General features: G+C 41.0%; 1 protein-coding gene and 1 long non-coding RNA gene across 4 annotated transcripts in view; one reads left to right on the top strand and one right to left on the bottom strand.

The window, feature by feature from the left end:
- Positions 1-19,550, top strand: part of LOC134624478 (collagen alpha-6(IV) chain-like) — a 151,513-nt gene that overhangs the window by 124,597 nt on the left and 7,366 nt on the right. The window contains exons 16-36 of the mRNA XM_063469460.1: positions 375-428; positions 1,305-1,371; positions 1,456-1,566; positions 1,654-1,794; positions 3,075-3,170; positions 3,448-3,605; positions 3,751-3,933; positions 4,540-4,723; positions 5,836-5,880; positions 7,537-7,608; positions 8,185-8,292; positions 11,481-11,699; positions 11,852-12,010; positions 15,340-15,510; positions 16,271-16,414; positions 16,953-17,075; positions 17,631-17,812; positions 17,890-17,953; positions 18,600-18,674; positions 19,113-19,220; positions 19,328-19,438. Of these exons, the coding sequence (XP_063325530.1) occupies positions 375-428; positions 1,305-1,371; positions 1,456-1,566; positions 1,654-1,794; positions 3,075-3,170; positions 3,448-3,605; positions 3,751-3,933; positions 4,540-4,723; positions 5,836-5,880; positions 7,537-7,608; positions 8,185-8,292; positions 11,481-11,699; positions 11,852-12,010; positions 15,340-15,510; positions 16,271-16,414; positions 16,953-17,075; positions 17,631-17,812; positions 17,890-17,953; positions 18,600-18,674; positions 19,113-19,220; positions 19,328-19,438 (2,575 nt within the window). The remainder of the gene's footprint in view (positions 1-374; positions 429-1,304; positions 1,372-1,455; positions 1,567-1,653; positions 1,795-3,074; positions 3,171-3,447; positions 3,606-3,750; positions 3,934-4,539; positions 4,724-5,835; positions 5,881-7,536; positions 7,609-8,184; positions 8,293-11,480; positions 11,700-11,851; positions 12,011-15,339; positions 15,511-16,270; positions 16,415-16,952; positions 17,076-17,630; positions 17,813-17,889; positions 17,954-18,599; positions 18,675-19,112; positions 19,221-19,327; positions 19,439-19,550) is intronic.
- On the bottom strand, positions 11,886-19,431 carry LOC134624485 (uncharacterized). 3 transcript variants are annotated; one of them, XR_010093562.1, is made up of 7 exons: positions 19,293-19,431; positions 19,137-19,190; positions 18,820-18,868; positions 17,598-17,798; positions 16,968-17,117; positions 12,156-12,664; positions 11,886-11,994 (listed from the first exon to the last, which is right to left on the bottom strand). It is a non-coding gene; the product is annotated as an uncharacterized LOC134624485 (long non-coding RNA). The 3 variants fall into 3 exon arrangements; XR_010093564.1 differs by lacking the exon at positions 17,598-17,798; XR_010093563.1 differs by lacking the exon at positions 19,137-19,190.

Genomic DNA, 19,550 nt, shown 5'->3' with positions numbered 1-19,550 from the left:
GAATATAATTTTACCTATATTTAGTGAATTGGGGTTTCATGTAAAAATGTAATTGATGGTCTTAAATCATAGAAGAAAAGAGCAACACATTTGTTGCCCTTACTCCATGTTAATAATCATATTTATGTGCAGTCACAACCAAAAACTCCAACAAAAGCCAAGAAAAAATACAGTACATACTTCCAAGTACACTTCAGATAACCTCATATTATCTACAGGAAACTCAGTAGTTACTGCATCCTCTTATTTTCTAACTCATTACAAAATATATATATTATTGTCAATACAAACACCCCTGCTGCACGGCATGATAGCCATTAGTCTTTGAACCTGTACAGTATGCTAAATTTAGATTTTTTTTTTCTTCCACCCAGGGACCCAAAGGACGTCCAGGCATCCCTGGCTCACCGGGATACCCAGGATTCAAGGTAGAATCACTGTTCCTCTAACTGTGTTTTCCTATATCCTAATTATTATAAAGAGACATCAACATTTCTTACTAAAAAGAAGTTTTATATCATTTGTAATTAGTGAACCTGTGAATTTATAACACCACAATATATCAGATCCACACGCGTGGTGACCCCTTGGGCATAAAGGGAGCAGCTGAAAGGGCAAAGTTTGTATAAAGCTTCTCTGCTATTTCACCAGCAGATGGGGCTGATGTGCTCACATTGATGGTAGCAATTTCTATTGCTATATCTGTAAAATATACTACTCTTGTTACAGAGGTATTGACGACTTGTAAAAGCTTAATATTTTTTGTAAGGATATTTTTAATACAAAACATTAACAATAATTAAGTTGCCTAATCACAAATCTAAATTCATTTATAAAGAGTACCCTAGCTTAGCAGTTAGAGGCCATTTCATTAAACCCGTTTGATTTCTTGGTAACGCAAATATGTAATCAGCTGATAATATGGCAGCAATTGTATTTGGACATGTTGACATGGTCAAGATGACCTGCTGAGGTTCAAACCGAGCAAAGAATGAGGAAGAAAGGTGGGTGAAGATACCTTGTTAATATCAAAGGAGAGTGGCTTGATGGCTTGGCTACTCTGAGCTGAGAAGAAGACAGTAACCCACCAACCACTCATTACAGCCAGAAGAGCAGATGAGCATCACTGAAAGCACAAAATGTTAATATCACTCTGCCACAATGACACATTTTCAGATAGCACCCTCTGGCTTTTATGGTTAGCTAACTAAAAATGGTTACTTATCTATATGTTGGTTAAAGATTTAGAGAGATGATACCATCAATATTTGTGCTCTAACCTGTTTTTTGGGTACATCTTGTAGGGAGACCAGGGAGACCCCGGACCCCCAGGACCTCGCTCTTATGTTAATGGGGGTTATGCTATTCAAGGTAACATGAACACTTTATGTTTTTTTTACACGTGTTCCTGTGAACCACCTGCCCTTTAACCACCTCTTCTGTGATTGGTTGCAGGATCTCCAGGGGACTCGGGTTTACGTGGCTTTCCAGGACCCCGGGGTGACCAGGGACCTCCAGGCTTTCCAGGACCTCCCGGCCAACCAGGACCTAATCGTTTTGGTCCAGGTAATGCACACAGACTCACACTGATCATGGAGGATTAACCACCATCAGTAATGATCTTTAGACAACAGAAGCTGTCTGTGCACACAGGTCTTCAAGGTCCTCCTGGGCCCAAAGGTGTAAAAGGAGAAGTGGGTGACCCCGGCTTACGACCCACTGGTTTTGAAGTTTTCACAGGACCCTCTGGGCCCCCAGGACCCAGTGGCCTTCCTGGACCTCAAGGCCCTCCAGGTACATTTACACAAAAACAGCAGATAAAGCTCTGTGGTCCTTCCCTCTCAGGCGAGCAGAAGTAGAAACTGAATATTTTAAAGTACAGCTTTATTTTTATTTTCCTCCTAATTTTCTTATACATGTTTGAGCTTTGACTGTTGTGTAAGTTGTGCTCAGTTTCTGTTACTGTTGGGGTTGCGGGGACTGAAGCAAAATATTTTTCAGTATATAAAAAAATAGGTTTTTACATTTTAAGCACAATAAAATTCAACTACTCGGTAGAAGCGAAAGACAAGAAATAGAAACACTTTCAAATATAACAGCTGACTGACTTTGCTGTCCTCCAAGGCACAAACGCTGACCCCTGCTACATCTATCCTGATACAGGTCAGTCCTACAGGTATCCCAAAGGCAGCCATATTTCTTTGAAACTCGCCAGCAACAATCACCCTGCCAAAGTGAAATTCAAAACCGCAGACTCAACTTTCACAGGCAGCATCTAGCTGCCACAATGCTTTATTTTATTCACTTCTGTGCTGTGGAGGGAGCGGTTGTTAGTATAGAGTGTAGCCAGCTTCAGTCTTGGATATGAGAGGCTCTCTCTACTGATCCAAGCTGCTTTTCTCATCTCTGGTGACAAGGTGTCGCCTGCTGTGAACGTAATTCACAGATCTCACGTGGACATTAACGCTTGCCAGCAAAAGATTTTTATAATGACTGTTTATTTCTAAAACAAACACATGGAAGCACAGGGAGAAACAGTCTGTGTAACATACTGGAAGGAAATCACTGGAAAAATATCCGAAGGTGGTTATAAGATGATTTCACTTGCATGGAAGATGCTGTGTTTGGGTATTTTCTTTGCCGGGGTAAGGCTCCGAACTGCAACAGGCTGTGCATGCTGCTTCTGGCGAGTAGCTCTTAACCATGACGGTCGATGTAAAATCACTGAAAGGGTTCATGTTGTTTTACATTTTAAGATGACAAAAAATAAGCCTCTCATCTTGCAACAGCAGCTTAAATCTTTTGTCAAATCTGGAAACCAAACAAAGCAAACTAACCTGATTTTAAACTGTGCCTTCAAGCCGCACTTCCGCTCTGCTGGCTTGAGTAATTCCTTTTCCGGTTATTGAAAGCATGGTTTAAAAAGGAGAAGCAATAAATCAGTTCAAGAAACTTAAATAAGTATAAAGTGTTTGTGTAAAATCTTAAAGTAACAATTTGTGACTTTTAAAGCTACTTTGCGGTTGGTGTAACCTCTAATGGGTGTAGCTTTGCGTGTGTGTTTGTGCTTGCAGGTGACTCTGAAGGTCTACCAACTGCTCCCCCTGGAGGCCCCGGGCGGCCTGGTCCCATAGGATTGCCAGGAAACATTGGTGCCAAAGGGTTTAGAGGTACACACAGATATGCAGACTTCATGAAATGAAATGATTTGCTTCTTGCAAAAATATATTTAAATCATAGCGTTTTTCTTTCAAAATGAGTCTAAATTGTTGTGGAGAAGTGAAGAGGTGAGTGAGGAGTTTACCCACACAGGAGCAGATGTAATAAATGAAAAGCAAGCTGCAAAATACAAATACGAAGCATCGGTATCCAAGGGAACAAACACAACTACTGGAAATAAAAGCACAAGTGCTACAATCTACAATTCTTAATCCCACCATCCTGCAGGTGACCCCGGTGACTGCAGATGTTCAGGAGGAGACTTCTCGGGGTTAGTTGGACCACCTGGACGTCCAGGAACCAATGGCAGTCCTGGCTTCCCTGGAGTGAAGGGTTTTCCTGGAGACCCCGGTTCACTAGGCTTCAGTGGTCTTCCAGGACCTAGTGTAAGCAAAACTCTGCCCTTGATATGACTTGAATGGGAATTATTAATAATAATAATCATCATCATCATCGTATTAATCATAATGATAAGTAATATAAATGCATGCATACCAGTTTCTGAAGTTTCAAATTTCTGTAACTATGCAGGGTCCTCCTGGTCAGCAGGGCTTCCCCGGGCGTAAGGGAGAGAAGGGGGCTCCATATTACCCCACCCTAAATCTGGGGTCGAAGGGAGTTATAGGAGATCCTGGACCCAGAGGTCCTACAGGTGAAACAGGAAATCCTGGAAGAGACGGACTGCCTGGCTTCCCTGGATTTCCCGGACCCCCAGTGAGTCCCTCGAAATACAGTTTACATATCAATTCATCTTCAGAAAGATTTTAATTTAATACGTTTTTAAAAAGACATCCAAATGAGGATCATTGTAAACTCATTTCCTCTTTCCTCTCATATATTTTCTGTCCTTTCATTTTCTTTTTTTCCCTTTCTACTTCTTTTGTTTTTCGTCTCTTGCTTCTTTCCTGTCTTTTCATCTCATTCCTTTATTTCCTTCCTTCTCCCGTATAATTTCTGTGCCTTTCTGTTCATCCCCCTTTCTTCCCCCTTTTATTTTGTATTTTATCATCTCTTTCCTTCCTTTTTCTCTTTTCCTTCTTTTTATTATCTTTTGTCTTCTGTTTTCTCTCCTGCTTTTTCATTATCCTTCTTTTGTTTTACTCACATTTTCTACCACTCACCTCCTTTGCTTTCCCTTTTTTGCTTTATTTACTTTCTTTTTCTTATATTTCCTCTAACTTTCCTTTTCTCCTTCTTCTTGTTTTTCTCTTTCCTTTCATGTCCTATCCTTTTTCCTGTTTCCTTATTTTCCATTCCCTCTTCCATTTCTCGCCTTTCCTTTCTTTCCTTTCCTTTCCTTTCCTCTCCTCTCCTCTCTAGGGTGATGCAGGCATCGGCTCAAGGGGAGAAAAAGGATTCCAAGGGTTTCCAGGTTCTAAGGGACGTCCTGGAGGCCCTGGTGAGTCGGGCATTGGCTACGATGGAGCACCCGGCTTGCATGGAGACCCCGGAGAACCCGGTATACCTGGTTTGCCAGGGCCACCTGGTTCACCTGGAGAGAAAGGTAAACAATGGTGTTTTGAGTGTGTGTCCGTGAGACAGAGAATGACATAAAATATGTGAATGTGTGTCATGCAGTCTTCTTCCACAGGCCGATAGCCACACCACCTCATCCCATCACTGTCCATCCTCAGCATATAACAGTTATCATCCTCACATGCTAGATCATTATAAGACCTCTGTGAGGCAGCCTGTCCAGGACCTGAACAGAGCTTGTGGCTCTTGTTAGATTTCCTCTTCCAAAGCAGCTTCCTGCTCTCCGTGTTTCCTCGGCTGCAGCAGCAAATGATTAACGAAATGATTAACGGTCTCCATTAATGTACTTACACACTTCACCTGCAGCCAACAATCTATAAACTGCTTCCTTAATGGAATGATTGATGCTTAATGATGATGATGTATTTGCTGATTACGCTAAAACGACTGTGCTTGTTTAGTCTCAGAACAGGTGAGAAGTTTGATGTTTGCCATGTCTGGCTTTTTACCCAAAAATCTGCTGCTAAACTAAATTTATATAACCAAACCAAAACAGAGTTTTTGTGTGTATTTTCTTTTGCAAATCTTTTTTTTTTTACTAATCTTATATTAGCTTATCAACAGTCAGCTTCTAGCTACACTTTTCAATTTTTTGCTACAGCCACAACGAATATAAAATGATGGCAGCAGCAGACGCCCACTTCTGCCTGAGGCTAAATGACACAAACCTTTCGGCAGCAGCTGGCCACTCATCTTTAGTATGAATGTGTGCTTTCATACCATGACGACTGATTAATTTTTGCTTTTAATATGAAGGTTATTGTCGCTGGCAGGAGTTAAGAGAGAACAAAGTGTTTGGATGCCTCGCTGGCACACTGATGCCCCTCCTTCTTCTCTCTCCTCTCATGTTGACGGCAATAACCTGTTTTTGCCTGAACTGAGTGAACTTATTGCTGATTTGCTGATACCTGTTGTGATGAAAACCCAACTCAATGGCTTTATTGGAGCATGCAAATCAACCTAACTGGCTTTGTATGCTGCCACCTTCTGCCTCTCCCTCTCTCTCTACCTGTCTTTATCTCCCCCATCCATCCATCCCCTCGTCTCTCTGACCTCCTTTGTGCATGTGTATCTATCCAGGTGAAAGCATCTGTGAAGGGCTTAATGACGCCGAAGAGGGACAGGGTGGGTAACTGATTCTTTTATCCACCAGCCAGGCTAGCGAGCCTTCGACAGAACCTCTAGAGTTAGTTTCAGGCAGACGAGCAGCTGGTGGATGAATATGCTGCTGCTGTTTACAATGGAAGCAACCTGTTTGATCTGTCTGATGGGTTTCAGAAAAAGAGCATTCCACATTCAATGAATGATGCTTCAATCATATGACTTTCAAAAACTAGAAAAACTTTTTAGGCCAGTAAACCTACCATGAACAGTTGGGTCCAAAGTTATTGCAATAGTGTGTAAAGAACTGCAAATGTCATAATTCATAAAACTAAAATAGAGAGAAAAGAAGACATCGTATCAATGATGACCATTAAAAATGTAACCATGGGTTTTGCTTTAGTCAAGCCTGTCGCGCCTTGAAGATAGAAAAGGGAAAATTTACTCAGTATATTTAGGGAGACAAAATAACGTGTGATCATAATCCAAACCTAAGCCTATATTCTGGTTAAACAAAAGTTGTTGTCTTTGTTCCCTAATTGCCAAGATTTGGGCATAAAAAGAAAGAGTGATTCTGATTGCCTAGGGTTATAGTTAGGGTTAGGTTTGGCACAGATGATGACTTAGATCTCAGAGGGTTAATGATGTGATAGCCCGATGTAAGCCATTCATCAGCTTTGGGTTGCCAGGTTATGAATTTTCCGAAATAACCCATGTTTATCCTTTTTATCATTCTGCCCTTGTAATATTAGTAGACCCTTGGTAATCCCCTAAGAAACTCCAGTGTTTCTGCAGCTCTGTCAAAAAACAGTCTGGGAGCTCAGACTATTGTTTGAGGTCTTATTACAGCTTAGAAATGTTTCATAAGGGAAGTCTTTTCAGAAAAAGCCCCAGTCTCCCTTAATCATGGGAAACGTAGTGCGCTCTGGAAACAACTGGCTAACTGTCAATCATTTGTTCATGATAAGGCTGATGGAAGCTTCTCGCTCCCTGCGTCTTCAGGGTTTCCACTCAGGCCCAGTCAGTCGATGATTGACTGTCGAGCTTCAGGGCTGTTTATACGTGCTCGGCTTCCTCCAATCAAAACTGCTGAAATCTTGCGCATGTTTTCAAGCCATGCCTCTGCAAAATGCTTTTAACCAATGAAAGGTGCCGAGTGGGAAAGAAAGAGAGGGTGCTAATGGAAATAATACAACTGATCCTCAAACACAAAACCCGCACTGGATTTCTAATTCCCATTATCTTCTTAATATAATGAATTTGCTTCTAACTCCCTGCACAAAAAGTCTCTGTTGGCGTGAGCGGAGGCGATAGACAATCGGCAACGCAACTAAACATTCACTGAATATAATTATCCAACATTTTACTGTGTCACTGTGTTTATATTGCCGTTATTTATAACAATACATTATCACATATGTCTAAAATGGTGTTAAAATTGATGTTTCACTATACTGAAGATTTTGTTTGTATTTATTAACATGTGATTTTGACCTGTGCTACATTGTGCTAATTCAACTCTTTGCCCTGATTTGATTAGATGAAAAGAATACACAACTCTATAACTGTGTTTATATATAAATAGGTATACATTTAGCTATTATGTGTCCAAGTGTTCACTCTAAATGTGTATTCAAGTGCTTGAGGTCTGAATGCTAACCTGTGTATGACTGCTACCAGGACAAACTCTGCCTTGCGTATTTACGGGTGAGGCCGGAGACCCAGGCGATCCCGGTTTCCCTGGACAACCAGGTACGATTTAACAGATGTCTTATGGTGATTTTACAGCCTTAAAGCCTTAAACTCTATGACGATCACAGTTAAGCTCATCCACTGTCACAACAAGTTGCTTTAGCCCCCTCCCCCCCACACACATACACTTTTACACCATATGTTCTCTGATTGGCTGCCTGTCCCTCTCTATGACATCACGGATCCAAGAATAGATTGTAGTAGTTTACTTTTACACAAGTTGACCTCAACATTTCAAACTTTGCCCATGTTTAATGCACCAATCTACCAATGGAACAACAGGAAATGGAGAAAAGCATAATAGGTCCTCTTTGCATGCACTTTCATATTGTTCATTTGTAGATACAGGTGCAAATTGCATGGTTTTACTTTGTTGCTCTAGGTTTTCTAGTTGATCAATTAAGATTCTCAATCAGTGTTTACAGAAATAAGATGAATATATTCATTAATAATTTTATGAAACAACTTTGTCTCTATTTCTCCTTGTAATGTTGTTGTGACTATTGCTTACAAACTGGGGAAACAAATCATCAGAATCAGCTAATAATAAGAGATCAACTTGTGCCTCTTTGCCAGGTCTTAAAGGTAAACCAGGGCTGCAAGGGCCCTCTGGACGTCCAGGGTTTGATGGCCCCAAAGGAGAAAGAGGAGACCCCGGCACCGGAGGCGTGCGTGGACCTGAAGGTAAAACTGCGTGGTGGGGTTTCTCTGTACTCATTGCGATCCAGACTGCAATAAGACATAACATGCAAAAGTCAAATAATTACAAATGAAACTCAAAGTTTTTTTTAATTGTAATGTAAATTGAATTGTGTAATTCATTTAATTATCCTCTAATCTCTGATTTAAGCCTTCTTATAATGCTATTACACAGAGGTAGTGTCATGGCAGGGATAGCTGGTGTGTTTATGAATTGGACCCAAAAGCAGACACTGGAGAAATGAACTGATGTTTAAACAAAAAGCAAGCCTTTATTACAAGATACAAAAAATAGAAAAACAAAGGTGGAACTAAACTAAAACCTAAAGTGGGAAAACTAAAACTAACTATGAAATGATGACAAAAGACAAGAACATGAAACTGAATTGGAACATGCAAAAATGTAACTGTGAAATAATCCAAACATGAAAATGAGCATGAGCATGAACATGAACCCGGACAGTTGGAAGCAGAAACTTTGACATGAAGACAACCAGACAACCCGACACTCACCAGAGGAAGATGGGGGACTTAAATACACAGAAGGGTAATGATGGAAGTGGAAACACCTGGGGAAACACAGCTGAAACAAATAAACGTGATGCCACAGGGGAAGCAAAACTAAACACACTGAACATGGAAACAAGACTTACAAAATAAAACAGGAAACATAATGGAACATAGACACAACAGCACAAGGGTGACAATTAGAACCTGGATCAGAAGGGAGAGACTAATGCACTGGCATAAATGAAAGTAAAAACACAGAAGACGAGACCGACTACACAGAGGACAGGAAACGACTCATAAATCAGGAGACATTGATGGAACAAAAACTAGAATAAATCTCAACTAAACCCTAACTAAATAATAACGCCAGAACTTAATATTATCGCAATCTTAACATAAGAAAATCACAAATACAAAATAAACTCAAAACACTGGGTCACAGACCCAGCCCCTGACAGGTTATTTCATTTGCTTCTAGTGCTGCATTTATGATTAGGCAGTTACTGGAGGCTGTGCCATAAACAAAATGACATGTTTAAAACATGTCAATAAACATGTTAAAAGTAATTAATTGTGGCGATCTTGAAATGTTCGCGTTGCAGGGGCCATGTCTACAACCATGGCCTATAACCATGCGCATGGGCAGGTGATGTCTTCAAAGCAACATTGGTGTTTCAAGATGGCGTTAAAATGGCAAGAAGAGTCAGTCTGCCATCACTTTGTGATTAAATGGGATCAAGTGGTAATTAAATGCAGTCTGTTAGTGATAGCAGACTGATTAACTGGGATAAATTGGCAAAAAACACAAATCTGTTCACATAAACTGCTTACATTCTGAGCGCACCCTGAACTTCATCTGAAATCAAAAATTCTGAATTTCCCCCACATTCAGTCTATCGATATTTAATCTTTAACCTTGATCTTTGGCGGTTTCCTGTCTTACATTCCACCTTGGTTGGTTACAACCTCCTGTCATAGAGAGAGCGATAGAGAGGGTGCTTCCTACAGGTCCTTCTCAAAAAATTAGCATATTGTGATAAAGTTCATTATTTCCTGTAATGTACTGATAAACATTAGACTTTCATATATTTTAGATTCATTACACACAACTGAAGTAGTTCAAGCCTTTCATTGTTTTAATATTGATGATTTTGGCATACGTAACTCATGAAAACCCAAAATTCCTATCTCAAAAAATTAGCATATCATGAAAAGGTTCTCTAAACGAGCTATTAACCTAACCATCTGAATCAACGAATTAACTCTAAACACCTGCAAAAGATTCCTGAGGCTTTTAAAAACTCCCAGCCTGGTTCATTACTCAAAACCGCAATCATGGGTAAGACTGCCGACCTGACTGCTGTCCAGAAGGCCATCATTGACACCCTCAAGCAAGAGGGTAAGACACAGAAAGAAATTCCTGAACGAATAGGCTGTTCCCAGAGTGCTGTATCAAGGCACCTCAGTGGGAAGTCTGTGGGAAGGAAAAAGTGTGGCAGAAAACGCTGCACAACGAGAAGAGGTGACCGGACCCTGAGGAAGATTGTGGAGAAGGACCGATTCCAGACCTTGGGGGACCTGCGGAAGAAGTGGACTGAGTCTGGAGTAGAAACATCCAGAGCCACCGTGTACAGGCGTGTGCAGGAAATGGGCTACAGGTGCTGCATTCCCCAGGTCAAGCCACTTTTGAACCAGAAACAGCGGCAGAAGCGCCTGACCTGGGCTACAGAGAAGCAGCACTGGACTGTTGCTCAGTGGTCCAAAGTACTTTTTTTGGATGAAAGCAACGTTTGCATGTCATTCAAGGTGCCAGAGTCTGGAGGAAGACTGGGGAGAGGGAAATGCCAAAATGCCTGAAGTCCAGTGTCAAGTACCCACAGTCAGTGATGGTCTGGGGTGCCATGTCAGCTGCCGGTGTTGGTCCACTGTGTTTTATCAAGGGCAGAGTCAATGCAGCTAGCTATCAGGAGATTTTGGAGCACTTCATGCTTCCATCTGCTGAAAAGCTTTATGGAGATGAAGATTTCATTTTTCAGCACGACCTGGCACCTGCTCACAGTGCCAAAACCACTGGTAAATGGTTTACTGACCATGGTATTACTGTGCTCAATTGGCCTGCCAACTCTCCTGACCTGAACCCCATAGAGAATCTGTGGGATATTGTGAAGAGAAAGTTGAGAGACGCAAGACCCAACACTCTGGATGAGCTTAAGGCCGCTATCGAAGCATCCTGGGCCTCCATAATGCCTCTGCAGTGCCACAGGCTGATTGCCTCCATACCACGCCGCATTGAGGCAGTCATTTCTGCAAAAGGATTCCCGACCAAGTATTGAGTGCATAACTGAACATAATTATTTGAAGGTGGACTTTTTTTGTATTAAAAACACTTTTCTTTTATTGGTCGGATGAAATATGCTAATTTTTTGAGACAAGAATTTTGGGTTTTCATGAGTTATGTATGCCAAAATCATCAATATTAAAACAATGAAAGGCTTGAACTACTTCAGTTGTGTGTAATGAATCTAAAATATATGAAAGTCTAATGTTTATCAGTACATTACAGGAAATAATGAACTTTATCACAATATGCTAATTTTTTGAGAAGGACCTGTACTTCACTGTTGTCCATTTTAATGCGTTCCTCGGCCTGTCATACCCTGCAGGTTTCACTGGACCCAGAGGGGACCCTGGTATTCCAGGTATCCCAGGGCAGAGTTTTGACGGGCCCAGGGGTAAGGACGGTGTCCCAGGCCGTCCTGGAGCCAAGGGCCAGCCTGGAGAGGTGCTAGGAGCTACACCTGGATTTCCTGGACAGAACGGTTTACCAGGAATTCCTGGAGACAAGGGCCAGCCGGGAACACCTGGAGGACCCGGAATGCCTGGTGGGTAGCAGGATTTAAGTCAGTTACCTATTTTAACAAAACCAAATAAAAACATAGTATTCGACTGGTGTCCTGAAATAACAAATGTCAGCTGACTTAGCATTCAAATGCGTCTGCAAGCAACACTTTGTGAACAAAGTCTGTTCTTGAAGGGTTTGATGGACGTCCTGGTGCTCCTGGTCGAAAAGGAGAACGCGGAGTTGACGGTATTCCTGGTAATCCTGGCCTTCCTGGGCTTCCAGGTGACCCAGATGGTGGCATTCCTGGTCGACCTGGCCCTGATGGTATCAAGGGTCTGAGAGGACCACCAGGTGAGAGAAAAAATGATTTGGGGGTTTTGTTTTATTTTTTGCACATTTTACACTCTGATTTGTACCTTTGAGAGATTCTTAGTGTGAATTATTGCAAAATAAAGTGAAATATGACTTTGTTTTGATCTCTACTGAAATCCTTCACCTCTCATCCCTGCACCAGCCCTGGTTCATTCCTCTTTTGTTCTCATCGTTCTTTCACAGTCATCCATCATCACAGTTGCCCGTTTGAATCGTGTTGTTGTTTATCAAACACTGCGTCTCCCACGAGAATGTCTTCTCCCTCTTTTTTTTGTATTGTTGTATTTTTCCATGTCTCTGTTCTTCCTCCTTGTCACTTTCATCTTTTTTCCCCAACACCACCACCACCATCATCATCTCCATCCATCCTCTCATCCCTCCATCCTTTTTTTGTTGGTGTTGGGTCACTCGTTATAGGCTGCCCAGGTGAGACACTCTTTCCCTCGTCCCATTGTCCATCTCTCCTCCCTCCCAGCCGCGCCACCCTTGGCTTGCATTTCCTCCATCCTCTTGCTGTTGGTGTATTAGAACAAACACTTGAACTGCTGCCTTCATTTCTCATCTGTGCTGCGCACAAATGTCCATCTCCACAGTGCAGTCGTGGAGTCTCGTATGGGGTGTAACACCACTTCTCTGGAAAGAAAAGATGGTAAAGGAAATAAATGGGCAAATTAATATGAAGGTGAATGAATACAGAGGCAAAGTAAAACATTAACGCCTATATTATTTATTATTTTCAGATTATTTTTGATTAATTGAATGGCATATTAATTAATTTATTTTATTTTATTTTTGTTTTTTATTTATTTTTGTCTTTTGGGAGGGGGTGGAGCAGTTTACCTCCTCCAAATATAGTGTTACCTCATTATCTAAGAGAAGGATCACTTTTGCCTATGTTTGATGAGGTGCTCATCAAATCGTGCCATGTGACTGTGTTTGCATCAGTAACTATTAAGTACATAAAACTATGATGCTAGAAGGAAATGACATCATCACACCCCACAGAAAGACTGAACCAGATGGATATTTTGTAACAGTTCTGTAAATAAAGCATTTCCACAGGAAATGTGAAAGCCACTGTTTGCTGTTCTTACTTGCAGAAACGACTAACCTCATTGTGAACTAAGTGTTTCTGTCTAATCAGTTCCAGATGTGTTTGATGAATTAACTGTAACAGGTTTGTGTGAAAATTGAAGATTTGGGGGCAAACGCTGTTTAACTCAAAGCTAGAAGCTTTTTTATTTTACACTCTTAAAAGGACTTCTTATTTTCAGCACATTCTTGCATTGATCAAAAAGTGATAAGCTGCAACTTTGCAGCACAGATGTGCTGGAAATGGGTTCATTTTTTAAGAATGTAAAGAGTAGCAGTTAGTGTGCTTTAGATGGCTTAACCTTGCTAGTCTGGAATTGCACTCAGAAACAGTATGATTACCAATCGGCTGGTTCTCCTGTAATGTGAGTATCAAAATTAGCCACACTGAGCTTTCATATTTTTGCAACAAAATCTGCAATCTGGGTGCAATTACAGCCCAATCGCAGCAATGAAGTATTGTAAAGAAATGTGTGATGGCATTGTTGTTGCTGTTTGCAAGGCTGCTTTAATATGTGTGTTAAAAAACTAGGTTAAAACCTGATAGTTGGAGGTAAGTGTATATATCATACAAAAGATAATAATACATATTATTATATTATGATACAGTTATGGTCAAAAAGTCGCATAAATTCTAAGGTTGTACCTATAAGAACATAATAAAGATAGTCTGGTCCTTAGCAGGTCTTAAAATTAGGCAAACACAGCCTCAGATGAACTACAAAGCATGTTGCATTGTGTATTTAATAAACAAAAACAAAAGCGAAAAGAAGCATTGCGTAAAAAGTGTTCCCAGGAGTGGTCCTACCAGCAAATTCGCCTTCAATCAGTCCTGCAATGCTCAGAGAAAATGCACAAGAGGTACATCTCAGACTCTACAGGGCTCAGTTGTCATGTTAAATGTTAAAGGTCATTATCAGAGATGGGCAGTAATGCGTTAAAAATGATGTAATCCGATTACTTTTTTCAAGTAGCGAGAGAAGTCAGGGATTACTACTACAAAAAAGTAATTAGATTACTGTTACTTTCCCGTATGCACACTGTGTTACTGCGTTACTAAGTAACGAAACAACAGGCAGCAGACTAGTTACACGGAGGATAACAAGATGATGGGAAACAGGGGGAAACACAGCTGGAACTAATCAGACATAACAGACAGGGAGGAAGCAAAACTGACAGGACAACAGACTATCAAAATAAAACAGGAAACATGAGACACACACACACTAAGGCATGGACTAACTCACAGGTGTCAAACTCCAGGCCTCGAGGGCCGGTGTCCTGCAGGTTTTAGATGTGTCCTTGATTCATCACAGCTGATTTAAATGGCTAAATTACCTGCTCAACATGTCTTGAAGTTCTCTAGAGGCCTGGTAATGAACCAATCATTTGATTCAGGTGTGTTGACCCAGGGTGAGATCTAAAACCTGCAGGACACCGGCCCTCGAGGCCTGGAGTTCGACACCCCTGGACTAACTGAACACAGGGAACCAAGGGAGCGAGAGACACGAAACAGATGAATAAACATGGAGACAGAACTTAACATGAGTGATGGACTACACATGGAGCATCGACACAGGGAAGACATGGAAACAGAACCAATACAAATTAAACCAGAAAACACAAACACTGGGTCACAAACCCAGGACCATGACATACAGATAAAGGTATAAATCGGGTCATGCAACAGAACAGTGATCCCAAGCACAGCAGCAAATTTACATGAGAATGACTGAAAAAAGAAAGAAACAATGTGCTACAAAGGCCCAGTTAAAGTCCAGACCTCAACCTGACTTAAATGCTGTGTCCAGCTGTGCATTAATTTCTGTAGACCTTCATGAACTGAAGTAACGCTGTCAAGAATACTGAGCCAAGATTATTAGAAAATGATGTGACTGATAAAATCATACAGAACATTATCAAGTTATTGTTGCTAAAGGTGGTGCTAACTATTATTGAATCATGGGATGTACTTTTGGACTACATCATCGTATCGTTTAATTTTCTGTCAAATAAATAATGACATGGTGTAGCCTGAAATGTGTTGTTGTTCATTTGAGGTTGTATTTGTGTAATTTTAAAATCTGGTAAGCACCCGAAGACTGCATGCTTTTCCAGATAATTAGCCAGCAGCCATTTTTCCATATGTCTATATGAATGTCAGATTGTTGTCAGTGTTTTGTTTTTCTCACTGTGTCTCCTTCCATTATTGGCAGGTTTCCCTGGTCGGAAAGGAGAGAGAGGAGACGCAGGTTTCCCAGGGCCTGCTGGGATGAAAGGAACTCCGGGACGACCTGGTGCTACTGGGTTACCAGGAACAAGGGGACGCCCCGGTTTACCAGGACCAGGGACTATAGCTGGAATTCCAGGAACGCCAGGAAGAAAGGGTCTGCAGAAGTTGTTTTTTTGTTTTTTTCAAGGCCACATTTGTCATTTTTAGTGTTGTCGTGTTAGATGTTGATCATGACTTTAATGACTATGATGATGGACAGAGTGATCCTACTGGTTGGGGAATTCATATCACCATTGTACGAACATCAGAAATACGGTCAATGTTGCAATGTACTGATCTCATCAAATATTTTTTTGTCATTACCATGGTGTGGTGGTGAACAAGATTCCTTTTTTAAGGTTGTTCAGGGAGTTTTTAAGACAGCCCGATAACAATGAATTACAAATTCTGGTCAAACAACTCCAAGATATCTCACAGTGTTAGTAAAAGCCCAGATAATTAGGTTGGACAATATGTTTGCATGATTTTTAGGGCCAAGTGCAATGACCTCAGTTTCATCAGAATTTAGAGGTCATCAAGTCTGTATGTCTTTAAGACATTCCTTCCGTTTAACGCACACTTTTGCAGGTTTGTGTCGTCAGGCTTCGAGGATAGATAAACCTGAGTGTCATCTGTATAACAAAGAAAATGTGTGCTATACCCTTGAATGATGCTGCCTAAGGGAAGCATGACAACTCAGTTCATTTTAATTCTTATTAGTTTGCACAATAAAGCCAACCAATGACGGGAAAACTTTTCACTTTTTTCTCTGCTTCATATGTTTCAGTTACCTGTGCAGTATTACTGACATTGTCACTGCCATTGTGCTTTGTTACAGATATCATAATAGTGACTAACTATCCTAATTTCCACAGGTGACAGAGGCTTCCAAGGAATGATGGGCTTCCCTGGATTCCCAGGACGTCCTGGCAGCTCAGGATTTCCCGGAGTGAAAGGACAGCCTGGAGTGCCTGGAGCAAATGGACGCCCTGGGTCACCTGGATTCTTTGGAACTAAAGGTAAAATGTCCCCAAAAGGAATAAGTATACTGATCCTGGGTGAATAATGAATAAATTAGCAATGCTAATACTACTCCTTGAGGTTATCATGAGGCAAACTGTGTGACATGGTTACGCATGGCTACAATTCCCCCTCTGTTTGTTTTGTTCCCGCCTAATACTTGGCTCTGTCACAACAGCATCTCAAGGGCACTTGCTGTAAACAATCTCACATGAACAAGTTAGACTTTTAATGGCATCCCAGATATTTAGTTTTTGTACATTTGAATTCCATTTGTCCTAAGGCATTCCCATTGATTGGTAGGTTTCTGCAGGGCTCACACCATTAGATGCTCATCCTAAATTTTGGGCACCATGAGAAGTTTTTTCAGAGACTGTGTTTGGTTGAACCACCACAACAACTGGCTCTCATGATGGAGACCCCTGTTTTGGAACCACGTCATCAACATTTTGGTTATCTTTCAGGGCCAAGAATTTATCAGTCAAGTAGCATGAACTGTGTCTTTGCACCAACACTCCTCTGTTTTTACTTTGGCAGGTGACAGAGGATTACCTGGTCCAGCCGGACTTCCTGGTAGACCTCTTTCATCTCAGCTTGTAGAGAAAGGAGACATCGGAGACCCTGGAATACCCGGCTTTTCTGGCTTTACTGGACCCAGAGGTAACATAGTGCTTTGCTTCTTTCAGAACGTCACCGGATAATCTGAAGAGCATAAATGAACTGCAGACTTTATTAGGAGCTTCTGGTGAATTTTAAATCATTTAGAGAAGAGATTCATATTTGTTACATATTTTTTAAAATAAGAATTTTTTTCATAGATGAGGACTTCAACATTGAATTGGTGGAGGAAGCATAACTAGCATTTAAAATAATATCAATTAATATCAATTGCGTCAGGAAGAAAACAATAACTGAGGCACGCCCTTCATCATTAACCATAGTCTGTGTGATTAGCAGCACTTCAGAAAGTACTGAGAGGATCAACACAATAAAGAGGGCCAGGGCAGTGACTCAGATTAGTGGAAATACTGCCTCGCAGACAGAGAGCATCTACAGTTGCCTGTGTTGGGATACCTCTCAGCTTAACAAACAAACAAAATATCATGTACTGTGCACTTCTGCAAAATTTAGACTGTCTAATAAAGTATTTAACTGCTTTTTGCTGCTGTGAACATCCATCACCTTGTGTTACAAACTCTTTCTCTGGGTTAACAGGTGACAAGGGTCAGCCAGGTGCACCTGGTCGCCCGGGACGACCTGGAGTTCCTGGTTTCCCTGATCTGAGTAAAGGGCTCCTGGGAGAACCTGGCCTTTCTGGGGAACCAGGACTTCCAGGCTTCTCTGGACAAAAAGGAGAATCTGGAATTATGGGATTCCCCGGCACTGTGGGACCAAAAGTAAGAAAAGATGCATATACATGTAGCAAATTTTGCCATGCAGAGACTAAAATTCAGATTTTTTTTTTTTTTTTTAGGGCAATAATGGCTTTCCAGGTTTACCTGGAAGGCCTGGAGAAGTTGGTCGGCCTGGTGCCAAAGGTGAGAGTACATATTAGTGCTGTTCGATATGATGACATACATCAGATGATGATATGAAAACGTCTGTATTACGCTATCATTTGTTTCGTTGTGTCGCAAAATAAACTGTTTACGGCAATATTGTAGTGGCTATATTAATTTCTTAAAGTTCTCACTTTCTCTTATATTTAAAATAACCGCACTATGCATGGGCAAGCGACTGTTTTTATGCATTGTTGTTAGCAACAACAACGGTAAGCCCAGCATGTGGCTCCGCTGTCCACTTGTTTATTTTCCACATAAATCTGTCACAATAAAGCCGAAGATCCTGTTCCGACTTTTCAAAATAAACTGACGTGATGATAATATACATTATTCTCAAACGTCAAATTTTGGAATATGCATTAAAGAAAATACCTAAAATAAGGTACACGACACCCAGCTTCACACAAGTTGCCTGAGATTCACAGAATTTACAGAAAATGTTAAATTTTTGTGATTTATATCGTTGTCGGGACGATAAATGTCTTATATCGGGATATGAGATTTTGGTCATATCGCACAGCACTAGTACATATGAAGTCTACCATCAGTGATAAACATCTTCTTTACATCTGTTCATAATCAAATGCAAACATCCATTGACTTAAATGCTTTTTTCTCTTAGGACTACCTGGAGAAACTTTTGGTTATCCTGGAGCACCAGGACTTAAAGGCCGGCAAGGAGATTCAGGGATCCCAGGTAAGACTCACCTTACTCGGTTATGGCGAAACTTTATTTGTCATGACCATTGATCAGCAACCACTGATCAATGGCCATGAGTACCATTCACAGAGAGTTGGGGAACGGCTACAATCACAGCATTGTAAGATGGTGAAAGATGTACCTTTAGGCCCCCTCCTCGATTCAGAGATGGTCTTTCCCTTTTCACATCTCTGTAAATAAAGAAAAGCATCCAGCAGCACATCACTTGTAGTGTTGTTGTTATCATGTTTTATAAATTTGTTGAAATGGAGCAGAATATACATTTCCTTTATATTTTATTTTTAGCAAAATAAATATATTTAGTAGGGGTGAATAAATTCTTATTACTGTGGGACAAGCTTTTTGGGAGATCATAGTTGGTCTCCAACCACTGATTTCTTCAGAAGTTTTAAAACATTTTAAATATGTCAACAGGCGACCAAGGGAAAGTTGGTGAACCTGGCGATAATGGGTTTCCAGGAAATCCAGGTTTCCTCGGGCAGAAGGGGATTCCTGGTGAACAGGGACGGTATGGAATAATGGGTGAGTAACCCCTAAGAAAACAACATCCTGTTGCAGTAATTCCTTCGTGACTTCATAGAGATTTCTATTTACAGGAAGTGTTGAGATGTAGTTTTTCTTCTCTGCAGGCTCTCCTGGTTTCCCTGGACCAAAGGGTCAGCCTGGATTGCCAGGAATAGGAAGGGGACCTGATGGGGTTCCTGGTCTGCCTGGATTCCCTGGAAATCGTGGGTTTAAAGGTGAAAGGAAAAAAGAAAATCCACTACATTCATACACTAATCTTACAATGATTTTTCCAAATGAGGTTAAAAAATTGCCTTTTCCAGTGTTTTTTAATGTTTGTTTGTTTGT

Source organism: Pelmatolapia mariae, linkage group LG3_W (assembly GCF_036321145.2).
Source record: "Pelmatolapia mariae isolate MD_Pm_ZW linkage group LG3_W, Pm_UMD_F_2, whole genome shotgun sequence".
Taxonomy (NCBI): Eukaryota; Metazoa; Chordata; class Actinopteri; order Cichliformes; family Cichlidae; genus Pelmatolapia; species Pelmatolapia mariae.
This window is presented reverse-complemented; position numbering and strand designations above follow the sequence as displayed.